The 19,246-nt window shown below is 48.2% G+C and overlaps 1 protein-coding gene across 3 annotated transcripts in view; it reads left to right on the forward strand.

The window, feature by feature from the left end:
* Positions 1-19,246, forward strand: part of CSNK1D (casein kinase 1 delta) — a 34,444-nt gene that overhangs the window by 1,105 nt on the left and 14,093 nt on the right. For all 3 annotated transcript variants that reach the window (XM_025468399.3, XM_025468402.3, XM_025468401.3), the window contains exons 2-3: positions 6,429-6,539; positions 18,895-19,043. In XM_025468399.3, coding sequence (XP_025324184.1) covers positions 6,429-6,539; positions 18,895-19,043 — 260 coding nt within the window. The remainder of the gene's footprint in view (positions 1-6,428; positions 6,540-18,894; positions 19,044-19,246) is intronic.

Raw genomic sequence — 19,246 nt, forward strand, 5'->3', positions numbered from 1 at the left:
AGGTGGTCCCTCTGGCCGTTACGGTTCTCCAGGTACATCTGGGGTAAAAAATAAAAAAATAAAAGAAAGAAAGAAAGAAAAATGGGATTGGAAAGTTCTGGATCGTTTCCGATTTGCAGTGCAAGGAAATGCACGTGTAACGTGAACGGTCGGCTTGAGCCTTCAAGTTGGGGATTTAAAAATAACTTTTGCTGTCGCCGGTACCCCCCTGGACCTGGGGACGCACAGCCTGGCGGGGCTGTGTGCGCAGAGGGACTGTTGCGCAAGTCTGGGGTAAACACGCTCCGATGTTGCGCAGAGCCCCTGCCCTGCTGCTTCTGTTGGGCTATGTACCTGTCAGAGGGGTCAGGAGTGGCTTCAGGGGGTCCCCACCCGGCCTCCCGTCTTGTCACCCGGAGCAGCTGCACCTCCGGGGCTGACGGCGTTAGGAGTGCACACGTTTGTTCATTACCGCTTTTGGTGCCTTCTCACCCCACAGAGCAAGCCTGTCCCGGGCCCTACAGATGCCTCTGATCCTGCCTGCCCTCTGCCTTACTGTCCTGCTGAGCAAAACACACTTCACAGACGTTTCTCTCCAGTAGTTTGCTGGCTGCCTTCTGAGCAGCGTTCCTTTAGGGAAATTTGCTGGGTGAATGTAAACTGTTTGCGTTATTCCCAGAACAGTAAAATTTGGCCAAAGTTTTAATCTAGGATCTAGGAGCTGTCCTGAGAAGTCCATGCATTCGTCACCTTTACACGGGCATCAAAAAGTAGGTATTTGTTTTGGAGCTCTCTGTCCTCAGGTGCTAGCCAGCTCTGTGCTTTCTGAAGCTGGTGCAGGGAGCCCCGTGTGCTTATTCACCGTGGTGCCCTCTGGGCCTCCCCTTGTGTTAGGCACACCGGCGGCACCTGATGCACGGCTCAGGCTGACCTGTCCCAGAGGGGTCTCTCCTCAGTCTCACACCCTCGCTCCTAGCACCCGCACGGCCTGTTGAGGTGCACTTAGGCCACAGCTGATCTTTTCCGTCAGCATGGGCTCTGGGCCCCCACGGGGGTCCATTCAGGCTGAGTGCTGCTCCACAGAGGAGAGGTGATCTTGTTACTTGAGAGATGTGGCTGGACCGCAGGGTCTGAGGAACCCCACCAGCTGTAGGTGAGACTCAAAGATGGCTGCCCCAAAGACCACGGAACAGAATGAGTCATCCCTACCATAGTTCCTCCTCTGTAGGTAAAGGCATTAGTTAAGGAATTGCATCCTCATATCTTGAAAATGGTTAGGTTCCATGTATTCTGCTGTGATTACAATTTAAATCACTTCTGCTGCTGTCATTTTACTATTGATCAGAACACTCGACTTCTCCAGGTAGGTTCCCTGTGTTGTGATCCTGCATTTGGGGTCTTGGATTTCTGCCTGGGACAGAAATTGTTGTGTGCTTTCAGAGGTTTGAAACTGCGAGGAGGGGAGGCCGTCTTTCAGTTTACTGAGTGCCTCGTGGACCAGGAGGGCCCGGTATTGGCCTGCCTTCCCGGCCGCCTGCTGCATTGACATGGTCATGCGGCCCTGTGCCCTGCCAGTTCTTCCAGTCCATCCCACATGGCCCTTTTAAAGATGGGCTATTTCTCCAGTGCCTGGACTTCAGAAAGTACTGCACTTGGGCCACGATGGACCCCCAAATGTGTGGTCCCCATCTTCTATTTACCTCCAAGCTTGCCAGATCCCGAAGGCTGTCAGGAAGGGCAGGGTGCAAAGGCCTCAGAGTTCCTGTATTCTGTGCGATACGTGCTTATGCGAAACGTTGCCTGTACCTGCTATTTTGGCCATAAGGCAAAGCCTTCCCACCCCTGTGTCTTCATCAGCTTTAGCTTCCACGTGCTTTGGCCCCTTGCTGTTGGAGGTGATGTCTTGTGAGGCACTGGACATCAGAAGCCCTTTCATTTGCAGACAGTGTACCTCCTGTATACCTGCTAATAACATTTGAAAACAGGGAGGGAGTGTTCTTACTGTGGACCACGTGTTCCCAGTGTGACCAGTAGAGCTGAGGGAAGAAGAGGATGTGTGGAGAAGAGTGCTAGAGCCAGGCGGGTGGTGGTGCTACAGTCAGCACAGACCCTCTTCAGTTCATCCAGTGTTCCAGAGTGTCTGCAAGCCCCCGTCCTCTCTGTTGTCATCCATGTTTGTCTTGTAGAGGCTGGCTGAAGGGTCCTCGGACCCACCTACGCCCCTGTCTTTCATGGTTGATGGAATGTAGGTTTTCTTCCTGTCCGTGTTGGCCTTTGGGGTCACTCCATTTATCAGAGGATGGCCTCCTCTCTGCATGTGTTACCTGGATGGACTGTGCAGCCTGCCGTCGTAACGTACATGAACATCTATAGAGAGCTAAAGTTTAGTAACCTCTTCATACTCGATATTCATGTTTTCCCCTCTCATGGACTTTCCTTTTTCTTCAGGAACACCATGCAAGGATGTCTGGCACACAGTAGGGGTTCTAGAGTGGTGGCTGGCTGGCCAGCTGGCTGGGAGAGAAGACCAGTTGCCTGCACTGTCTGAAGCTTTCCTGGTCACCTGGTTTCATTCTTTAGGGTGGTAGCTTAAGCTTTGAGTGTCCCTAATGAGAGGTTGTGATCCTGCATCAGTTGCCTAGTCAACATTTGCCCTGTTTAGAGTGACCTTTGCCTGGCTGCCCAGAGGCCTCTCCCTGTTTCTTTGATAAGACAATCCTCATTGGGAGTTGGGCCTAAGGACAGCTGTCCCAGGACAGACTCAGGCTTGGGGTTCGGTTCACTTAATTCATCATCTGATTTTGTCTGCTCAACTTGAGAGACATAATTTTGTTTTCCTAGGATCACCACTAACCTGTGTCTAACAGAATAACACCCTTGCCTAGAGAGAGGAACTCTTGTCTGACAGGGTGGGGCTGCTTAAGCTGCTGGAGGGGCTGAGGTTGTTAGTGAGATAAAACTGTTTTAAGTGTAAACGGACACTGTGGATTGACTGCCTTGTGAATCTGAAACCCAGTGCTCAGTGGGGTCTTCTAACTTCTTGTTCCCTATCTAGAAGTACTTATAGAAGTTGTGCTGAAGGAACAGGTTTTGTAATTACCAATTCTTCATAAACCATTACCTTTTTTTTTTTATTAAGATTTTATTTACTTATTCATGAGAGACAGAGAGAGAGAGGCAGAGACACAGACAGAGGGAGAAGCAGGCTCCACGCAGGAAGCCCGACACGGAGATCCCGGGTCTCCAGGATCACACCCTGGGCTGAAGGTGGCGCTAAACTGCTGAGCCACCTGGGCTGCCCCATAAACCATTACTTTTGTAAAGTAAGGTTAAATGTAGCAACATCGCTTTGCTCTGATCTCCTCAATGCTCTCTTGCTGCCCTGTATTGTTCCCCCCCACCCCCACTTGGACAGGTGGACAGGTGGTGGTTTGAGCACTAGACTTGGAGCAGGACTGCCAGGGAAGCATGAGGTGTGATGCCAGCCGTAGGAGGTGGGGCAGGGCTACAGGGCCCTAGACCACTGGACCTTGGTTTTGCCTGTGATGTTTGCTTCTCGTGGAATGCACAGTGCTTGAAGCTGGGCTCCTTGGTACGTCTACCCATTGGGCACAGACCTTGCTGGGAAGCAATCCAGAGTGTATGCTGTTATCACATTTATTTGCAGAGCCCAAGCCCAGCTCCTCTTTGGTTCATCAGACTTGAGGCAAGCTTCACAGTTGTGATCTTAGGGGAGGCTGGCCCTCTTTGTTGGTGTGATCCTGGGGGAGGCTATCTCTGTTGCTGGTGTGATCTTGGGGGAGGCTGGCTGTGTTGCTGGTGTGATCCTAGGAGAGGCAATCTCTGTTCATTGGTGTGATCCCAAGGAAGGCTGGCTGTTTGCTGGTGTGATCTTGGGGGAGGCTGGGTCTGTTGCTGGTGTGATCCTGGGGGAGGCCAGCTGTGTTTGCTGGTGTGGTCTTCGGGGAAGCTGGCCCTATTTTCTGGTGTGCTCCTGGGGGAGGCTGGCTGTGCTTGCTGGTGTGCTCCTGGGGGAGGCTGGCTGTGTTTTTGCTGGTGTGATCTTGGGGGAGGCTGACTCTGTTGCTGGTGTGGTCCAGCAGGAAGATTGGCACCATGATAGGAGAATAGGATTCAAATTGAGTTTTAGAGTTGCTTATGGTTATTTGTCTCCCAGACTGTCCTGTCAGTATTGCTGGATTGATGGCCAGATGTTTACATTATCTGCCACAATAGGGTGGAGCTAGAATGTTCTCTGCCCTCTTGAAGGTGGTGGTCTGGTAGGTAGTCTGTTTGGTCCAGGCTGTCTTGTCATTGAAGACCCGCTTCATGGCAAGGGTGACAATGCTGACGTAGTTGGCGGAGCAAGAATGCTCTCACTAAAGGCTCCACTGCTCATGCTTTGGGGAACAGAGTTGCTGATGTAACCAGTAAGCTGAGTCATCCATTTCTCTGTGTCTCCTGGGCTGGCGGGTTCAGCTCGGAGTCCAGGTCCTCACAGGAACTCCCAGTGCATTTCTCATTTGCACAGTACATTTACGATGAAGTCATTTCTCTTGTAATTGGATAGATCATCGCAAATGCGGGTAGGAAGAACAAAATGTATTACCTGTCTTCTTTCTGAGTGCCCAGAAGAATCTCTGTGGAATGGTAAATGAGGTTCTTAAATCTAGAATGGTCACTTGCAGTGGTCAGATGCTGGTTATTACCATGGTTTTGGATTCAAGCCCACCAGAAGCCCTGTACTTCTTGGAGCCATCTGGGTAGTCTGGGGGAGACGTTGGGGGTTCTTAGGTGTTTAGTGGACACATGAACAACAGCAGGCAGGGTTCCTGCAGGCTGCTTGTGGTTTTAATGCCTTTGTCTGGGAATCTCAAAGTGCTTTGTAACTGTTAACGCACCCTCCCTTGCAAGCGTCTTGTGAAATAGACTGCACTTCTTCCCCTGAACTTGGGGAGAGAGAAACCAGTCAGTTGAGGTTGCTTTGTCCAATGCTACGATCTCCTTGGGAAGGAAATGTCCCGGGCCTGTCGAACTGCTGGAACCAATACAGATAAACATACTGCTGAGAAGGATTAAACTGGTTTGTACAGCAGACATCCTTATCCACAGGGGACATATTTCATGACCCATACGGGATGCCTAAAACCATGGACAATACCAAACCCTACGTATACCTTGTTTCTTCCTAGACATACTTACTCATGATAATGTTTATAGATTACGTATAGTGAGAGATTCACAACAATAGCTAATAATAAAATAGAACAATCATAGCAACATATTGTAAATAAAGTTCTGTAACTAGGGTCTCACAAAAATCCTACTGAGCTGTACTCCCCTTTCTTGTGACCCTGTGAAGTGGTGAAGTGCCGATGTGACGAGGGGCGGGAGGGAAGTGATGCGGGTGTGTGACGTGGCGTGAGGCTCCTGCTGACCTGACCAGAGGGCAGGCACAGGAGCATCTGTCTGCAGACCGAGTTTGACTGCAGATAAGGGACACCTGTACTTACAAGGCACCTGGGGGAGAGCTAGGTGTAGGTTAAGACTCTTCCCTGTTCTCTTCAGCTAAAGCTTCTTGAGGAAGGTTTCATGGGCACAGCTTTGGGTCAAATGGGAGCTCAGGAGCATTTGTGTGTGAAGCCTGGGGCAGGGCGTTGTCATATCTGCATTTCCTTAATTGAAGTAAAGCAGAGATAGAACATAGGCTGTTATCAGGAGGTATTAGCTGATGTTTTGTTAGTTTTAGCATAAAACTAACAAAAGGTATGTGACAGGTACATGTTGCATAAGTGTCATTTGGGCTCTAAAGGGGAGTCCACCCTTCTGGTCCAGTATCAGTAAGAAATGCACAGTAGTGTCCTATTCCCCAGGAAGGGAGAAGGTTGCAGAGTGTCCTTGGGGGAACCAGCTCCACTGGAGAAGTGCCTTAACTGTTCTGAGATTTATGCGGCTCAACACCCAGGGTGGGTGGACTGAAGCCGTGGGTGTTTGGTAAAAAGGAAGGCCCACACCCACCCACCCACACAGGCCTATCCAGGCAGCATGGAGAAATGGGGAGCACACACAGTCACCCTGGAACTGCTTCGCCCTGGGTAGGTGAATACAGGGGCCAACCACCAGCTGGTGGGACAGGAAAGTTCAGGGCAGAAAAGATGGGAGTCCTTGCAGAGAGAAATGCACTGCCCTGTCTCTGGGTCCCCTATTGACGTGATCAGAGTGGGACATATGGAAGTGGGTGAGGGAATACTAAATAAGACTTTTCTATACATATCAAAGACTTCCTGCTTAAAAAGTGAAAGTAATGATGGTTTTTCCACAGGGTTTGTCAACCACCGACACCCATCTCACAGGGGAAAGCGGAGCAGAAGGTCTGTGGTGTGTTATAGTATTGCGTTAGGTGGTGGACACCAGATTATTAATGTTTGTGGTTTTTCTCTTTTGCCAAGGTACGGACATTGCTGCAGGAGAAGAAGTTGCCATCAAGCTTGAATGTGTCAAAACCAAACACCCTCAGCTCCACATTGAGAGCAAAATCTACAAAATGATGCAGGGAGGAGGTATGCCCTTTACCTGTTCAAAAGAAAACCAGGGTTGTATTTGATGAGGGAGAATGGATCATGAAGCATAGCCTCTGGTTTATTTGGGAAAGGGAGGGAAACGTCCATACATGTGACTCAGTCATGTGGCTTCCTTCAGCTACCAAGAGGCCTACTGAAGGCCTCGTTCAACATAAAGCATGATTGTCTGCTTTTCCGTAGCCTCATGTTAACTAGTCGTGTCTTTGAACTCAGGGTTTGTGTAAATTGTGATTTTTCAGGCACACTCCTGATTGTTAGGTATGCCACCTCGGTCACATGGTTTGCTCATAGCTTTGGTGGGGAGTCCCTTCAGACGCTCCTGAGTGAAACAGAGTTTGAACTCTGTGATCTCTGTGTCCCTTTCTAACTCAATTATTGTCCCAATTCTTCGAAACCTTCTCTTGGGCCTAAGGGTATCTGATGTCTGATCTTAACTTTTAGAATTCTCTGGACTTTAAGATAGTTCAGCTAAGGGAGCAGGCGGGGCTTTTCTTGGGCGTCTCAGAGTCCTGAAGACACCTCAGCATTAGGAAGGACATGTCCGTGCTTTGCCCCAAGAAGCTCCCCTTGGGAAGAAGGCTTTGTGTCTGAAGAATGGCTGCACTTCATCCTGTTAGGAGACCCTTCGTGGCAGAAGCTTCTGTGGTACTTTCATAGTTTGGAGTGTTCTCGGTGCCTTGCAAATGAAAGCTTGTCTTCAGAGTCTGAATTGCGTTTTTTCAGGTGAGAAGGGAGGATTAATTTCACTCTGGCATCTTTCCTCCACAAAAGTGGTTTAATCTGTGTTGCTACTAGCAACCAACATTTCTTGCTTTACACAGCAACACATGTCTCTCATACATATCAGAGCAACACAAACAGTCCTTCAGGACACTTCACAGAGGAGGTCCAGGGTGTCCCATCTCGGCTTTCTGGGGGCCTGAGGAGGCCATTGGTAAAAATGTCCTGGCCCCTGTGGGCCCCAGGGAGTGGTCAGCAGAGGACCCAGCCATTTTGTCTGCCCTCTGGTGACCCTCAGCAGAAGGCCGGCTTCTTAGGCATCAAGGACAGTCTACACAGGGATCCCTGGGTGGCGCAGCGGTTTGGCGCCTGCCTTTGGCCCGGGGCGCGATCCTGGAGACCCAGGATCGAATCCCACATCGGGCTTCCGGTGCATGGAGCCTGCTTCTCCCTCTGCCTGTGTCTCTGCCTCTCTCTCTCTCTCTGTAACTATCATAAATAAATAAAAATTAAAAAAAAAAAAAAAAAAAGGACAGTCTACACAGCTTAACAGGTGGTGATGAAAAGGAGATGACTCGGGAGGTGGCCTTCGTGGTTGGGGAGGGCCTGATGCTGGGGGTTGAATAAAGCTTCCAGTTAAAAGTTGTGTTGAGTGTTAACAAGCAGCATCTCTGAGAATTTGCAAGCTGGAGGGCCAGAGGGCAAAAGGAAAGAAGACAGTCAGCCGATACCCCAATAGGAATTGGATAAGAGAGACTGGACAGAGAAGACTTTATTCCCTTCAGGATGGGATTTCTCTGTCCCTGAACCACAATCGTCTGCGGCAGGCCTGAGGGCCCAAGCTGCAGCATTGCATCTCACTTTGAATCCTTGCGTTAAGATTTGTGCCCCTTCTCTCGGACCCTAAAAACCTAGGATCTTCTCCCTTCTTGCCATCCTCCACCTGTAGATTGAGTTTTATTCCTGTTTCAAATGTGCACTTAATGGATATTATCAAGGTGCTTTAAAAAAAAAAAAGGTAAAGATACCAATTTTTGAAAAGAGATGATGTCCAGAAACGCAGAGTCCATGATTCTGGTAGTGTTGTGTGAATTCCTCCTAACCAAGATGAAGCCGCTGGGGCTGCAGACAGGATGCAGGGGTCCTCTTGCTGAAGGTCAGCCTTCTGCATTACATCTCATGCAAATACACACAGACCACTTGGTTGTGGTGAAGGGACGGCAAGTATCTCTGACTGTGGTTCTTAGGTGCTTTTAATGCTGCATCCTGGGCTTGCTTGCATGTGCGGATACATCATAGGAGGGAGCTGAGACTGCCGTGCACTCTGTAGCTTGCTGTGCAGGGTTGTCTAGATACTGCCTGGCCTGTGGCAGTGGTGCTGTGCCTGGCTAGAGAGAGCGGCACTTAGGCAAGCAGGCCGCCTAGGGGAGGAGTTGGTCTCCACTTACAGACACTGGCATGTCTGCTGCCACTACAGTCCTGTGCAGAAACATGTCAGCCAGCCTTGTGTCCTGACTGAGGAAATCGATACGCAGAACTTGCCCGAGGACAGAGATTTGAACCTGAGCATCGTCGTGCCCAGGCCACTGCTGCATAGCAGCTCTGCTCCTGAGGAGGCATGCAGCTGCCCTGCCTGGCAGTCAGCACCATGCCCCAGATGCTTCTACCTGCCGCAAGTTTGCTGGCAATGGTGGATTAAACGCCTGGAAAAGCAGGAATAAACCTTGCTTAGATGTGTTGGTAAATGACTTGGGGAGACATTATGTTCTTCTCAAAATGCAGTAGAGTGCCAGGTCCTGCTTAGACATCAACTGCTCTTTCTCATCTGGATGTCTCCAGGGTGGCTTTGGACCATCCCTTCTTTGGTGGCCTCTCAGTAGAGAACATTTGTTCAGTCCACAGCTGCTTCTGGTCAAGGCTCAGGGCGGGTGTGGTGTGTGGGAGGGTGGAGTGGGCCATTTGTATAAAATCTGGGCTGGCAGTGAGGGTGAGCACTGAGCACGCATGGCCCTCACGGTAGAAGTGGCTGAGTCCCCCAGTTCCCTTCTCTCGTCCTGTGTCCTGGTCAGTTCCCATAGCAGAGAACATATGTAATATGTGGGAACTGATCCTAAAGTGAACACCCATTGCTCCCACCTACTTGAGAGGCGGCAGGACCCCAGCCCCACCTGGTGCTCGCGTACCAGTTCCAGTGTGCCCTGAGGGAGAAGCCATGGTCCAGAGTTTGCCCCTGGCATCCTTGCCTAAGGATTTTTGTTTCTCAGCCACCCCATAAGTAATTTGTTTTTGAAAGTGTAATGACCTTGTCTAGAAACATTTGGCAGTTTGTTTATGGTTGTTTTAGGTTTGAGTTGCCAAAAACTTTGTGAAAATTTGTATTTATTTGCATTAATGTCAAATACTGGAATTTCTCATAAGTAAAAATGGAAAGCATATGCCTGTTCCCGTCGCCTAGTTTTTCACCCCCAAGCAGAGATTTTGGTATCTTTGGACTCCCATCAAGTGTTGAGAACTACACGTAGTGACACTAGGCCACCCATTTGCTATCTGAATGGCCCGTGGGTGGGGGTAGCATGCTGGTCACTGCTGCCCTCGCCCTACCAGCCTTGCCTGCATGGGCCCAGCAGTAGTGTGCATTTCCACGTTTCTGATCGTGCTGGCACCAGAGTCCCCATCTGCGGACAGGCAGTGGGAACATGCTTGTGATAGATTTATGGCTGATTGCTTCCTGGGGCCTCAGCACTTGATATCTAGACTGCTCAGGACAAAGCAGGCTACACAGAAAGCTGAGCATCTTCTCACCAGAGAACTCTTGAGAGCAAGGGCGCTCTGCCTTTACTGCATTCTCTCTGCTCCCTGATGCTGGGTAACAAGACGTTGGGATCGACTACTAGGAGAAATGGTGCCGCCACTGGAACACCTCAGCGGTGTAAACGGACTCCGTGCGTCTTTGAGTCACATCTGCCTCACATGTGCAACATATGAACGTCTTTGGTATGGTTTTCACATACCATTCAACTTTACTTTTGACCCCACATGCTCCCAAGATGTCCTGTGCCATGGCTGTTTAGTAATCTCCTGTCTCTAAGCAGTTTGCTCCTGCTTCTGGCCTCTTATTCTTGGGGACGGTGCCTCAGTAGCACCTGATCATGTTTTCTGGTGCACAGCCTGAGAGTGGAATTGTGTCTCATGGAGCAGGCAGGCCCTTGGCCTGCAGGTTATTTCCCAGCTGCCTGGCATCTGAGCTTCTGTTGAAGCCACATCCTCTTTGGTCTCGTCATCACCTTTCCTCTCTAGCATGGCACGGGGTCCCCTTTCTAGCTCCGAAGACAAAGAAGAGCATTTAAAAATAAGGGTGGGAGAGGAAGAAATAAAACTTGTTATTTGTAAAGGAATGGACCTCTGGTGGGTAGCTGGCTCTCACTACACATATCATCGGTTCACTTCATTACACCAGTACCAATCCATTACAAGATGTCTGTGTCCCCTCAGGTACCATTCCGTCTCTTCTGTATCTTCTGAGGGAAAAGGAAAGGGTTGCTGTGTGTGTGTGTGTGTGTGTGTGTGTGTTACACAGCAGTCGCAGATCCCACCATCACATCTGTATGCTCCAGGGATGGCGTCACTAAAACTAGGGGCTCAGTCTCCTGTAATTCAGGAGCAGGAGGAAGCTTGGGAGAAGGCAGATAGGCACAAGCTTCTCTCCTTCCCCAGAAATTCAAGATTCCACAGAAAACTTTGGTTTCCTGCATTAAACATGGAGTTACAGTCAACCATATCCTACTAAACCATCTTGTGGCCCCTTTGACATGCATGTCTTAAACCTTCAGGGATGCTCCTGAGTAACTTGGAGGTCCAGTCATCTTCCCTTCTTGGTTTCCCAGTCCCCCACCCCACACCTTTTCCCTAGGATTAGAGACTGAAAGAGGTTTGATCCCTCTAAATACAGCAACATGTTTGGCATGAATCATGACAAAGAACAGTTTTGACTCAGAAGGTTGGGGGCAGGGGATGGAACGTTTCTGGCTTCTTCAGAATTTTGTGCGAATCATTTAAGCATTGTGCAGCCAACCCAGGAATTGTAAGAGTATACGAGCTTTTGTGTGGGACAGGGTGGGTAGAGAAAGGAATAAGGTAGGAAGGAGGCAAGCTTTTAAAACAGAAGATTGGCCCAAATAGGAAACAGAATAAAGGGGCACCAAGAAGAGATGGCTCAAGACACCGCCCCCTTCAACATATACACATACATACTTAAGTTGGTGAACAATAAAACCCCAAAAGAACATGGAGAAAGACCAGCTCATTCTGTTTACACAAGCCAGGCTGCCTATTGATAACCCAGCCGGCACCTTGTGAGTCCTCCAGGCCTAACAGACACAGCAATTCAAGGGAGTGGCTAGAAACCAGAATGAGGCACGGCTGGTCCCAGTGCACTCCATCATACTCCCCACCATGGCACTAACCACTGCTGTGGCAGGGTGCTGGCCTTGGACATCGAGGTCTCTGGAAGCCCAGGTAGGAAAACCCAGCATTGTTCAAGGTTAAGGATTTGGGACATTGCTTCACTTAACCCACTGAGCCACCCAGGTGCCCCTGGGGCTTTGCTTCATACACACACACGGACCCTGATGTGCTGGTAGGCTGGACTGAGCCAGTGAAGGGAGCCCATGTCCTGAGATTGGGGGTCCAGAATAGTAGTCCATTGCTGGTGCAGACCAACATACCATAGTCGGGGCTTCTCAGCGCCTTCTGACCCCCTTGTACACCTTTCCTGTTCAGACCAGTGCCCAATCTTCTAGGAGAGAGACATCAAGTCACAGGGCAGCCCTGGTAAAATGGGGTGGTTCCTGCGCACCCCAAGTAGTTCTGCATGCTGGGGAAATGGCAGAGCAGAGTCCTGTTCCAGAGTCCTGGGCTGCTGCTGACTCCCTCCCTGAAATGGCTTTGCCCCGAGAGAGAACCCGGTACAGAAAGAGAGCATCACCCAGAAATACGGGAACGTAAAACCAGAATGCTTATTACATCAAGAGCAGTTAGAAGCCATCAAGATCTGTCATTTATACAGGGTCAGGGCAATTGGAGTCCTGAGAATGTGGGACCCCGGGCGAAGTTCTTTGGGACAGTGAGAAGTGACATAGTGCCTCTGAGAGCGATGCCTGTGAGCTTACAGCAGCGAGTCTGCAGCTGTGGCCTGGCCACACTCCTGCTCCAGAAAGCCTGCCCCACCTCCAAGAGTCCTCCCCATGCACCAAGAAGTGCCCAGAGTAGAGGATTGAGAAAGCTGTTCATGGGCGTTCCTGACAAAGATGCTGTAAATGTTTGTGTAGGTATTTGCATGGACGTTTATTTCCTCTTCTCATGGGTAAATATCTTTTCTAGGAGTGGAATGGCTGAATCAGAAGTAGGTGAATGCTTTTCCCTTTTAATAAAGTCCAGCTGCTTTCCAGGTGGCTGTCCCATTACGTTCCCGCCAGCAGTGACAGGACTTTGATGGTTGGTGTCTTTCAAACTGTCTGTGTCATCTGTTACTGAATTTACTGACATAAAGCTGTTTATAATGTTCCTCTATTTAGCCTTTTAATAGATGTAGAATCCATTCAATATTGCTAATTTGCGCCTTCTCTTATTTTTTCCTCATCAGTCTGATTAGAGGTTTATCAAAAATCTTCTCAAAAAACATGTGGTTTCAGTAATTTTTGTTTCTTTATGTTCCTTTCCCTTGATTACTCCTGTGATCATTTTCATTTCATCTGTTTACTTTGGGTTTAATTTGCTATTTTCTGAGGCATTTGGTTGCTATTGATTTTTCCCTAGGTGCCCCTAGAGCAGGTCTCATAAACCCTGATGTGTTGTGTTTTCATTTTTATTTAGTTCAAAAAACTTTCTAATTCCTCTACTGATTTCTCCCTGATAGGCGGATTATTTTAAAGTGTATTATATAGCATCCAAATATTTGGGGGTTTTCCGGAGAGCACTCTGTTATTTCTGACTGAATTCCATTGTCATCTGAGAGCATACTTGGTACAACTTGAATCCTTTTAACTCCAGGTCTGTTTAATGTCCATCGTTGGGTATGTCTTGGTAACCGGCCCAGGTGTACTTGAGGAGAGTCCGAGGGCCTGTTAAGGACACCATCAAATTGTTTGTTTTGCCAGCTTCCTTGCAGTTTTACTTCACATGTTTTAGCTCTGCTATTAGGTGCATGAATGTATGGAGTGGTAATATTCTCCTCACAAGTAAGGCCTTTATCCTTATGAAATAACAGGCACATCCCCAGAAATGCTCTCCGTAGCCTGCTGCACCCCGTGTGAACCCAGCTCCGTGCACCCTTCTGTCTAAAGTTGGTGTCCTGGGATCCCTGGGTGGCGCAGAGGTTTGGCGCCTGCCTTTGGCCCAGGGCGCGATCCCGGAGACCCGGGATCGAATCCCACATCGGGCTCCCGGTGCATGGAGCCTGCTTCTCCCTCTGCCTGTGTCTCTGCCCCTCTCTCTCTCTCTCTCTTTCTCTCTCTCTCTCTGTGACTATCATAAATAAATAAAACAAAAAAAAATTAAAAATAAATAAATAAATAAAAATTAAAAAAAATTGGTGTCCTCCTTAGAACCTGTTGTGTGCAGTGTTGGGAGGACTTAACGCTTGATGTGGTTCCTGACAGGCCAGGTTTGTTTTTTTGTTTTGTTTTGTTTTTTTACCATCTTACTGCTGGTTTTTGTCTCCCCTCCTCCTTTGCCTGTTTTTGGATTAATCAAGTATTTTATTTATATTTCTTTTGTTTTTTAAGATTTTATTTTTTGGGGATGCCTGGATGGCTCAGCGGTTGGGTGGGTGCCTTTGGCTCAGGGCGTGATCCTGGGATCCAGGATCTAGTCCCACATCAGGCTCCTGCGCGGAGCCTGCTTGTCTCTCTGTCTATATCTCAGCCTCTCTCTGTGTCTCTCATGAATAAATAAATAAATCTTTAAAAAAAATTTTTTTGATTGATTTGCAAGAGCACGAGCAGGGGGAGGAAGAGCAGAGGGAGAAGCAGGCTCCTCACAGGGAGCCCAATGCAGGACTTGATCCCAGGACCCAGGATCATACCCGGAGCCAAAGGCAGACATATGCTCAACCACTGAGCCACCCAGATGTCCCAAATATGCATTTCTCTTAAAGGGATTTAAGTAATTTTTAAAAATCTTAGGTGTGAGGGACACCTGGGTGGCTCAGTGGTTGAGCTCCTCCTGCCTTTGGCCCGGGGTGTGATGCTGGAGTCCCAGGATCGAGTCTCGTGGGCTCCCCACAGGGAGCCTGCTTCTCCCTCTGCCTGTGTCTCTGCCTCTCTGTGTTTCTCATGAATAAATAAATAAAATCTTTATATAAAAAAAAGATTTATAAATCTTATATGTGAACTTCTGTTGTTATTTCCAGTGCTTTCCATCCTTTTGTGTGGGCCCACACTTCTGCCTGGCATTGCTTGCCTTCTGCCTGAAGGGTGACCATTCCCATATGTAGCAGTGCAGGTCTGCTGCTGATGGATTCTTCAGCTTTTTTATATCTGAAAATCTGTTCATTCATCTTGGTTTTTGGAGGTTTTTTGTCCTCGGTACTTGAAACATGTTGCCCCACTGTGTTCTTTTAGATGCCTCGTTTCTGACAAGGAGTCTGCAGCCATCCTGGTCTTTGTCCTCTTTATGTAACGTGGTTTTTCAACCACTGGTTGCTTTCAAGATGCTCTATCACTAGTGATTTTATTAGCAAGTGTGGACATTTGTGTGATGTTTTTTGTGGCCCTTGTGTGTAGGGTCGGCCTAGCTTACATCTGTGGGTTTGTTGTCTTCATCCAGCTACTTCCAACATCTCTGGCCCCCTCCTCCCTCTTTCCTGAGTGCTCCAGTGATATAGGTATTAGGTGGCTTGAAGCTGTTCTTGCTGCTTTTCCAGTAGTATCTGTTGCTATGCCTTCGAGTCATGCAGCTTTTCTTTTGCACCATCTAATCTCAGACACTAGTTCTCATCTATAAAAGTTGGATTTGAGTCTTTTTATTTTTTTAAGATTTTATTCATGAGGGACACAGAGGCAGAGACAACAGGCAGAGGGAGAAGCAGGCTCCCTGTGGGGAGCCCGATGTGGGACTCAATCCTGGAACCCCGGGGTCACAACCCGAGCTGAAGGCAGATGCTCAGTCACTGAGCCACCCAGGTGTCCCAGATTTGAGTCTTGTATAAATTTTCCATGCCACCCCTTTGTAGCTTTTTTGACATGGAATATAATTAGAATATATAATAACTTTTAAAATATTTATTTATTTTTAGAGAGCACACGAAGGGAGAGATGGGGGGGAGAGAGAATCTCAAGCAGACTCCTTGCAAAGCACAGAGCAGATCAAGAGTCAGACACTTAACTGACTGAGCCACCCAGATGCCTCTATAATAACTATTTTTTTAAAGATTTTTATTTATTTATTCATGAGAGACACACACAGAGAGAGAAGCAGAGGGAGAAGCAGGCCCCATTCAGGGAACCCAATGTGGGATTCAATCCCAGGGCTCCAGGATCATGCCCTGGGTGGAAGGCAGGCACCAAACTGCTGAGCCACCCAGGGATCCCTATCATAACTCTTATTGTGCTTCTCTGCTAATTCTAACATCTGAACCAGTTTCAATTGATTGTTCTCAGTGTGGATGTTTTCCGCTTCTTTGCATACCTGGTAATCTTTGGACGGCAGACGTTGTGAATTTTACTTGCTCACCTGCTTGGTATTTTATTCTGTTCCTCAGGTTCTTTCTCTGCCTAGTTATGGGATGAAGTCAAGTTACTTATGTCTGTTCAGTTTTTGCATTTCTGCTGACAGTTGAGGCAGGAAGGGGGCAGCCTATGGCCCACGCAGCTTGTGTCCCATCTTTCAGGCCTGGGTGTTGTTCATTGTCTCATGTTCAGTGTTTTAGAAACCATTTTTCCACATGTTCTGAGTTATGTTCAGTCTTCTTGTTTTTGTGGATGTCAGGGCAAGTTAGGCCCCCATTACTCCATCTTGGTTGATGTAGAGTAACTTAATAATAGTATCTGCTTCTGACTCAGGGTTTCTTATACTAAACACATTACTCATAATGGAAAAGATCGATATGTTCATCTTTGTTAGAATTTCTCATCAAAAAGCTCCAAAAGAAAAAAAATGCCTCACATAAAAGCAACAATGGTTTAGTACCAAGAATTTTTTTAAAATTTTATTTATGTATTTGAGAGACAGTGTGCTTGCACACTTGCTCAAGTAGGGGGAGGGGCAGAAGGAGGAGCCAACTCCCCTCTGAGCAGGGAGCCTGACACAGGACTTGATCCCAGGATCCTGAGATCATGACCTGAGGTGAAGGCAGATGTTTAACTGACTGAGCCACCCAGGAGCCCCAGAACCCAGAATTTTTAAAGAACGGCTATAAATAGGCAAAAGACTACCTGATACAGAAATTGCGAAAGACATGGGTAGACATTTCAAAGAACAGCTTGTGGCCAGTAAGTATATGGAAGAAAGATCCAAATTGAGAGTTCATTGATACACTCTCTCACACCCACTGCATTTTGATGAAGAGTCACCGATCTGCTTCCACCAGCTCACTGCTGGTGGGTGTGTGGAGTGGGCTCTCCGTCTTAGGAAACAAGGTGACATTATCTTGCAGAGTCAGACAACTTGTGCTCTGTGTTTGTAGGCATGTGCCTGGGGAAACAGGATGTGAATAAGAATTTGGTGTAGAAGAATTTTCATCCGGGGACATGAATAAGGGTGTACTTAGTAGCACCGTCTGTAATGAAGCAAACCCAGATAGTCCAAATGAAAGAATAGATGAATTATGATCTGTTCTCCAAAGGGAAGACTATACAGCAGGCATACTTCTTAAAAAACAATGTAGGGGGCACCTGGGGGGCTCAGTGGTTGAGCATCTGCCTTCGGCTCAGGATGTGACCCCGGGGTCCTGGGATCGAGTCCCATATCGGGCTCCCTACAGGGAGCCTGCTTCTTCTGTGTCTCTGCCTCTCTCTGGGTCTCTCATGAATAAATAAAAAAAAATATTTTTTAAAAAGCAGAAAAACAACAATTAGAAATATAAAATTCCATTATATTAGTTTCTGGTGTATAACATAGTGACTTGACAGGCCTCTATATTACACGGTGCTCACTATGGTGGATGTGGTCACCATGTCCCGATAGTATTATTGACTGTATTCCCTTTGTACTGTACTTTTCATCCTAGTGACCTTTTTATTTTTTTCTTTTTTTTTGGACTTATTTTATAACTTGAGAGATTGTACCTTTTAATACCCTTCACCTATTTTGTTCCATCCTCTCTGGCAAGTCTACCACTTTACTCTGTATTTATGAATGTTTCTTATTTGCCTGTTTTGTCCATTAGATTCTACATAGAAATGGAATCCTATGGTATTTCTTTTTCTTTGACTTATTGTACTTTGCATGATATTCTCTAGTCCATCCATGTTGTCTAAAATGACAAGACTTTATCCTTTCTAATGGCTGAATGTTAAACCGGCATCCTTCTTTATTAAAAGCAAGGGAATGATAAAGTCCTGGATGGGTCATTCTGTGGGGAGTACAGGAGTGAGTGGAGAGAGGTGTGTAACGGTAGGCGTAGTTATGAGGAATGACCTGGGTCTGGGTAGGTGGTGGGCTAAAGACCTTTGCTTCATTCTGCTGTGTAACTTAGCTATTTTTTTAATTTGTTCTCATGAAACATGTAACACGTTTTTAAGTAATTTTCAAAGTGAAAGGGAGTTGCCTAGTTGGTATCACAACTAAATAGAAAGCTGAACTAAAAACTTAGTTTTGGTCAAGGGCCCCAGCCCTCAGTGTTCACAACAGTGACGGGGGACTCAGTACAGATGAGAGTAGAAGGTGGATACCCACAGGCCCACATCCCACCAAATAGTGATTGAATGAGTAGACGGGAAGGAAGAGACAAATCTGAGTACTGTATGTAGATGTTCTGCCCTCAAGAAGCGGAGCAGGACCCCGGCCCGAAGTTTGGGTTCGCATGGTCTTCCCAAAGAGAACAGTCACACGCCCTGAGGACAATGAACACACCCCAGCCAGGGGTCACGGCCCATCCTCGGTGACGAGCAGGGACCCCTGAGTGACGCGATGAGAAGCCTTCAGCTCCATGGTCTTCCTCCCCAAACCCATCGCCCAACGTGAGACGTGTCCCGATGGAGGGAGGGTCCCAGCACCCCCAGAACTACTGGGCCACCTGAAACCAAGGACGGGAGAGCCAGCATGGCCCAGAGGTGTCGGGGAAATGTGATGTTCAGGGCGGAGAGAGGGTGTGACGGGAACCAAGGAAACCTGAACAGAGTGTAGACTTTGATTAACCACAGGGAGCCTGTGCTGGTCCCAGATTCGGATTCATGGGGAGGGCGGGAGATGCGGGGCAGGGCGGATGGGGACTCAGCTTTTTTCAGAGGAGCCCTTCTTGGTCTGCTCACTTCCCCCCTCCCCCCACCTGCCACTGGCCTTCCATTCTTTCCTTGGTGTCACTTCTAGCCGCTGCCCGCCTGGTCTTGGCCTCATGGTGTGTCTCGTGGGGTGTGTGCCAGCGTGCAAGCACAGGCATGGCGGGTTTCTCTTGCAGTGGGCATCCCCACCATCCGGTGGTGTGGTGCAGAGGGAGACTACAATGTCATGGTGATGGAGCTGTTGGGGCCGAGCCTGGAGGATCTCTTCAACTTCTGCTCGAGGAAGTTCAGCCTCAAAACTGTCCTGCTGCTTGCTGACCAGATGGTAAGAATCCATTTTTCTGAGGTGACAGGGAAGCTGGGCCCCTGACACGTGCTTGCTGTGACTCAGAAGTCTGGCAGCTCATTCAGGGGCTCTTGTCCTTGTCTTATGCCTGTTAGCGCCCAGGGACTGAGCGAGAACATTAATCTTTGGTGCCGGATCATGCGTGAGGGCTGGGCTTGGAGACCACCCCACATGGCTCCATT

This window comes from Canis lupus, chromosome 9 (assembly GCF_003254725.2).
Source record: "Canis lupus dingo isolate Sandy chromosome 9, ASM325472v2, whole genome shotgun sequence".
Lineage (NCBI taxonomy): Eukaryota > Metazoa > Chordata > Mammalia > Carnivora > Canidae > Canis > Canis lupus.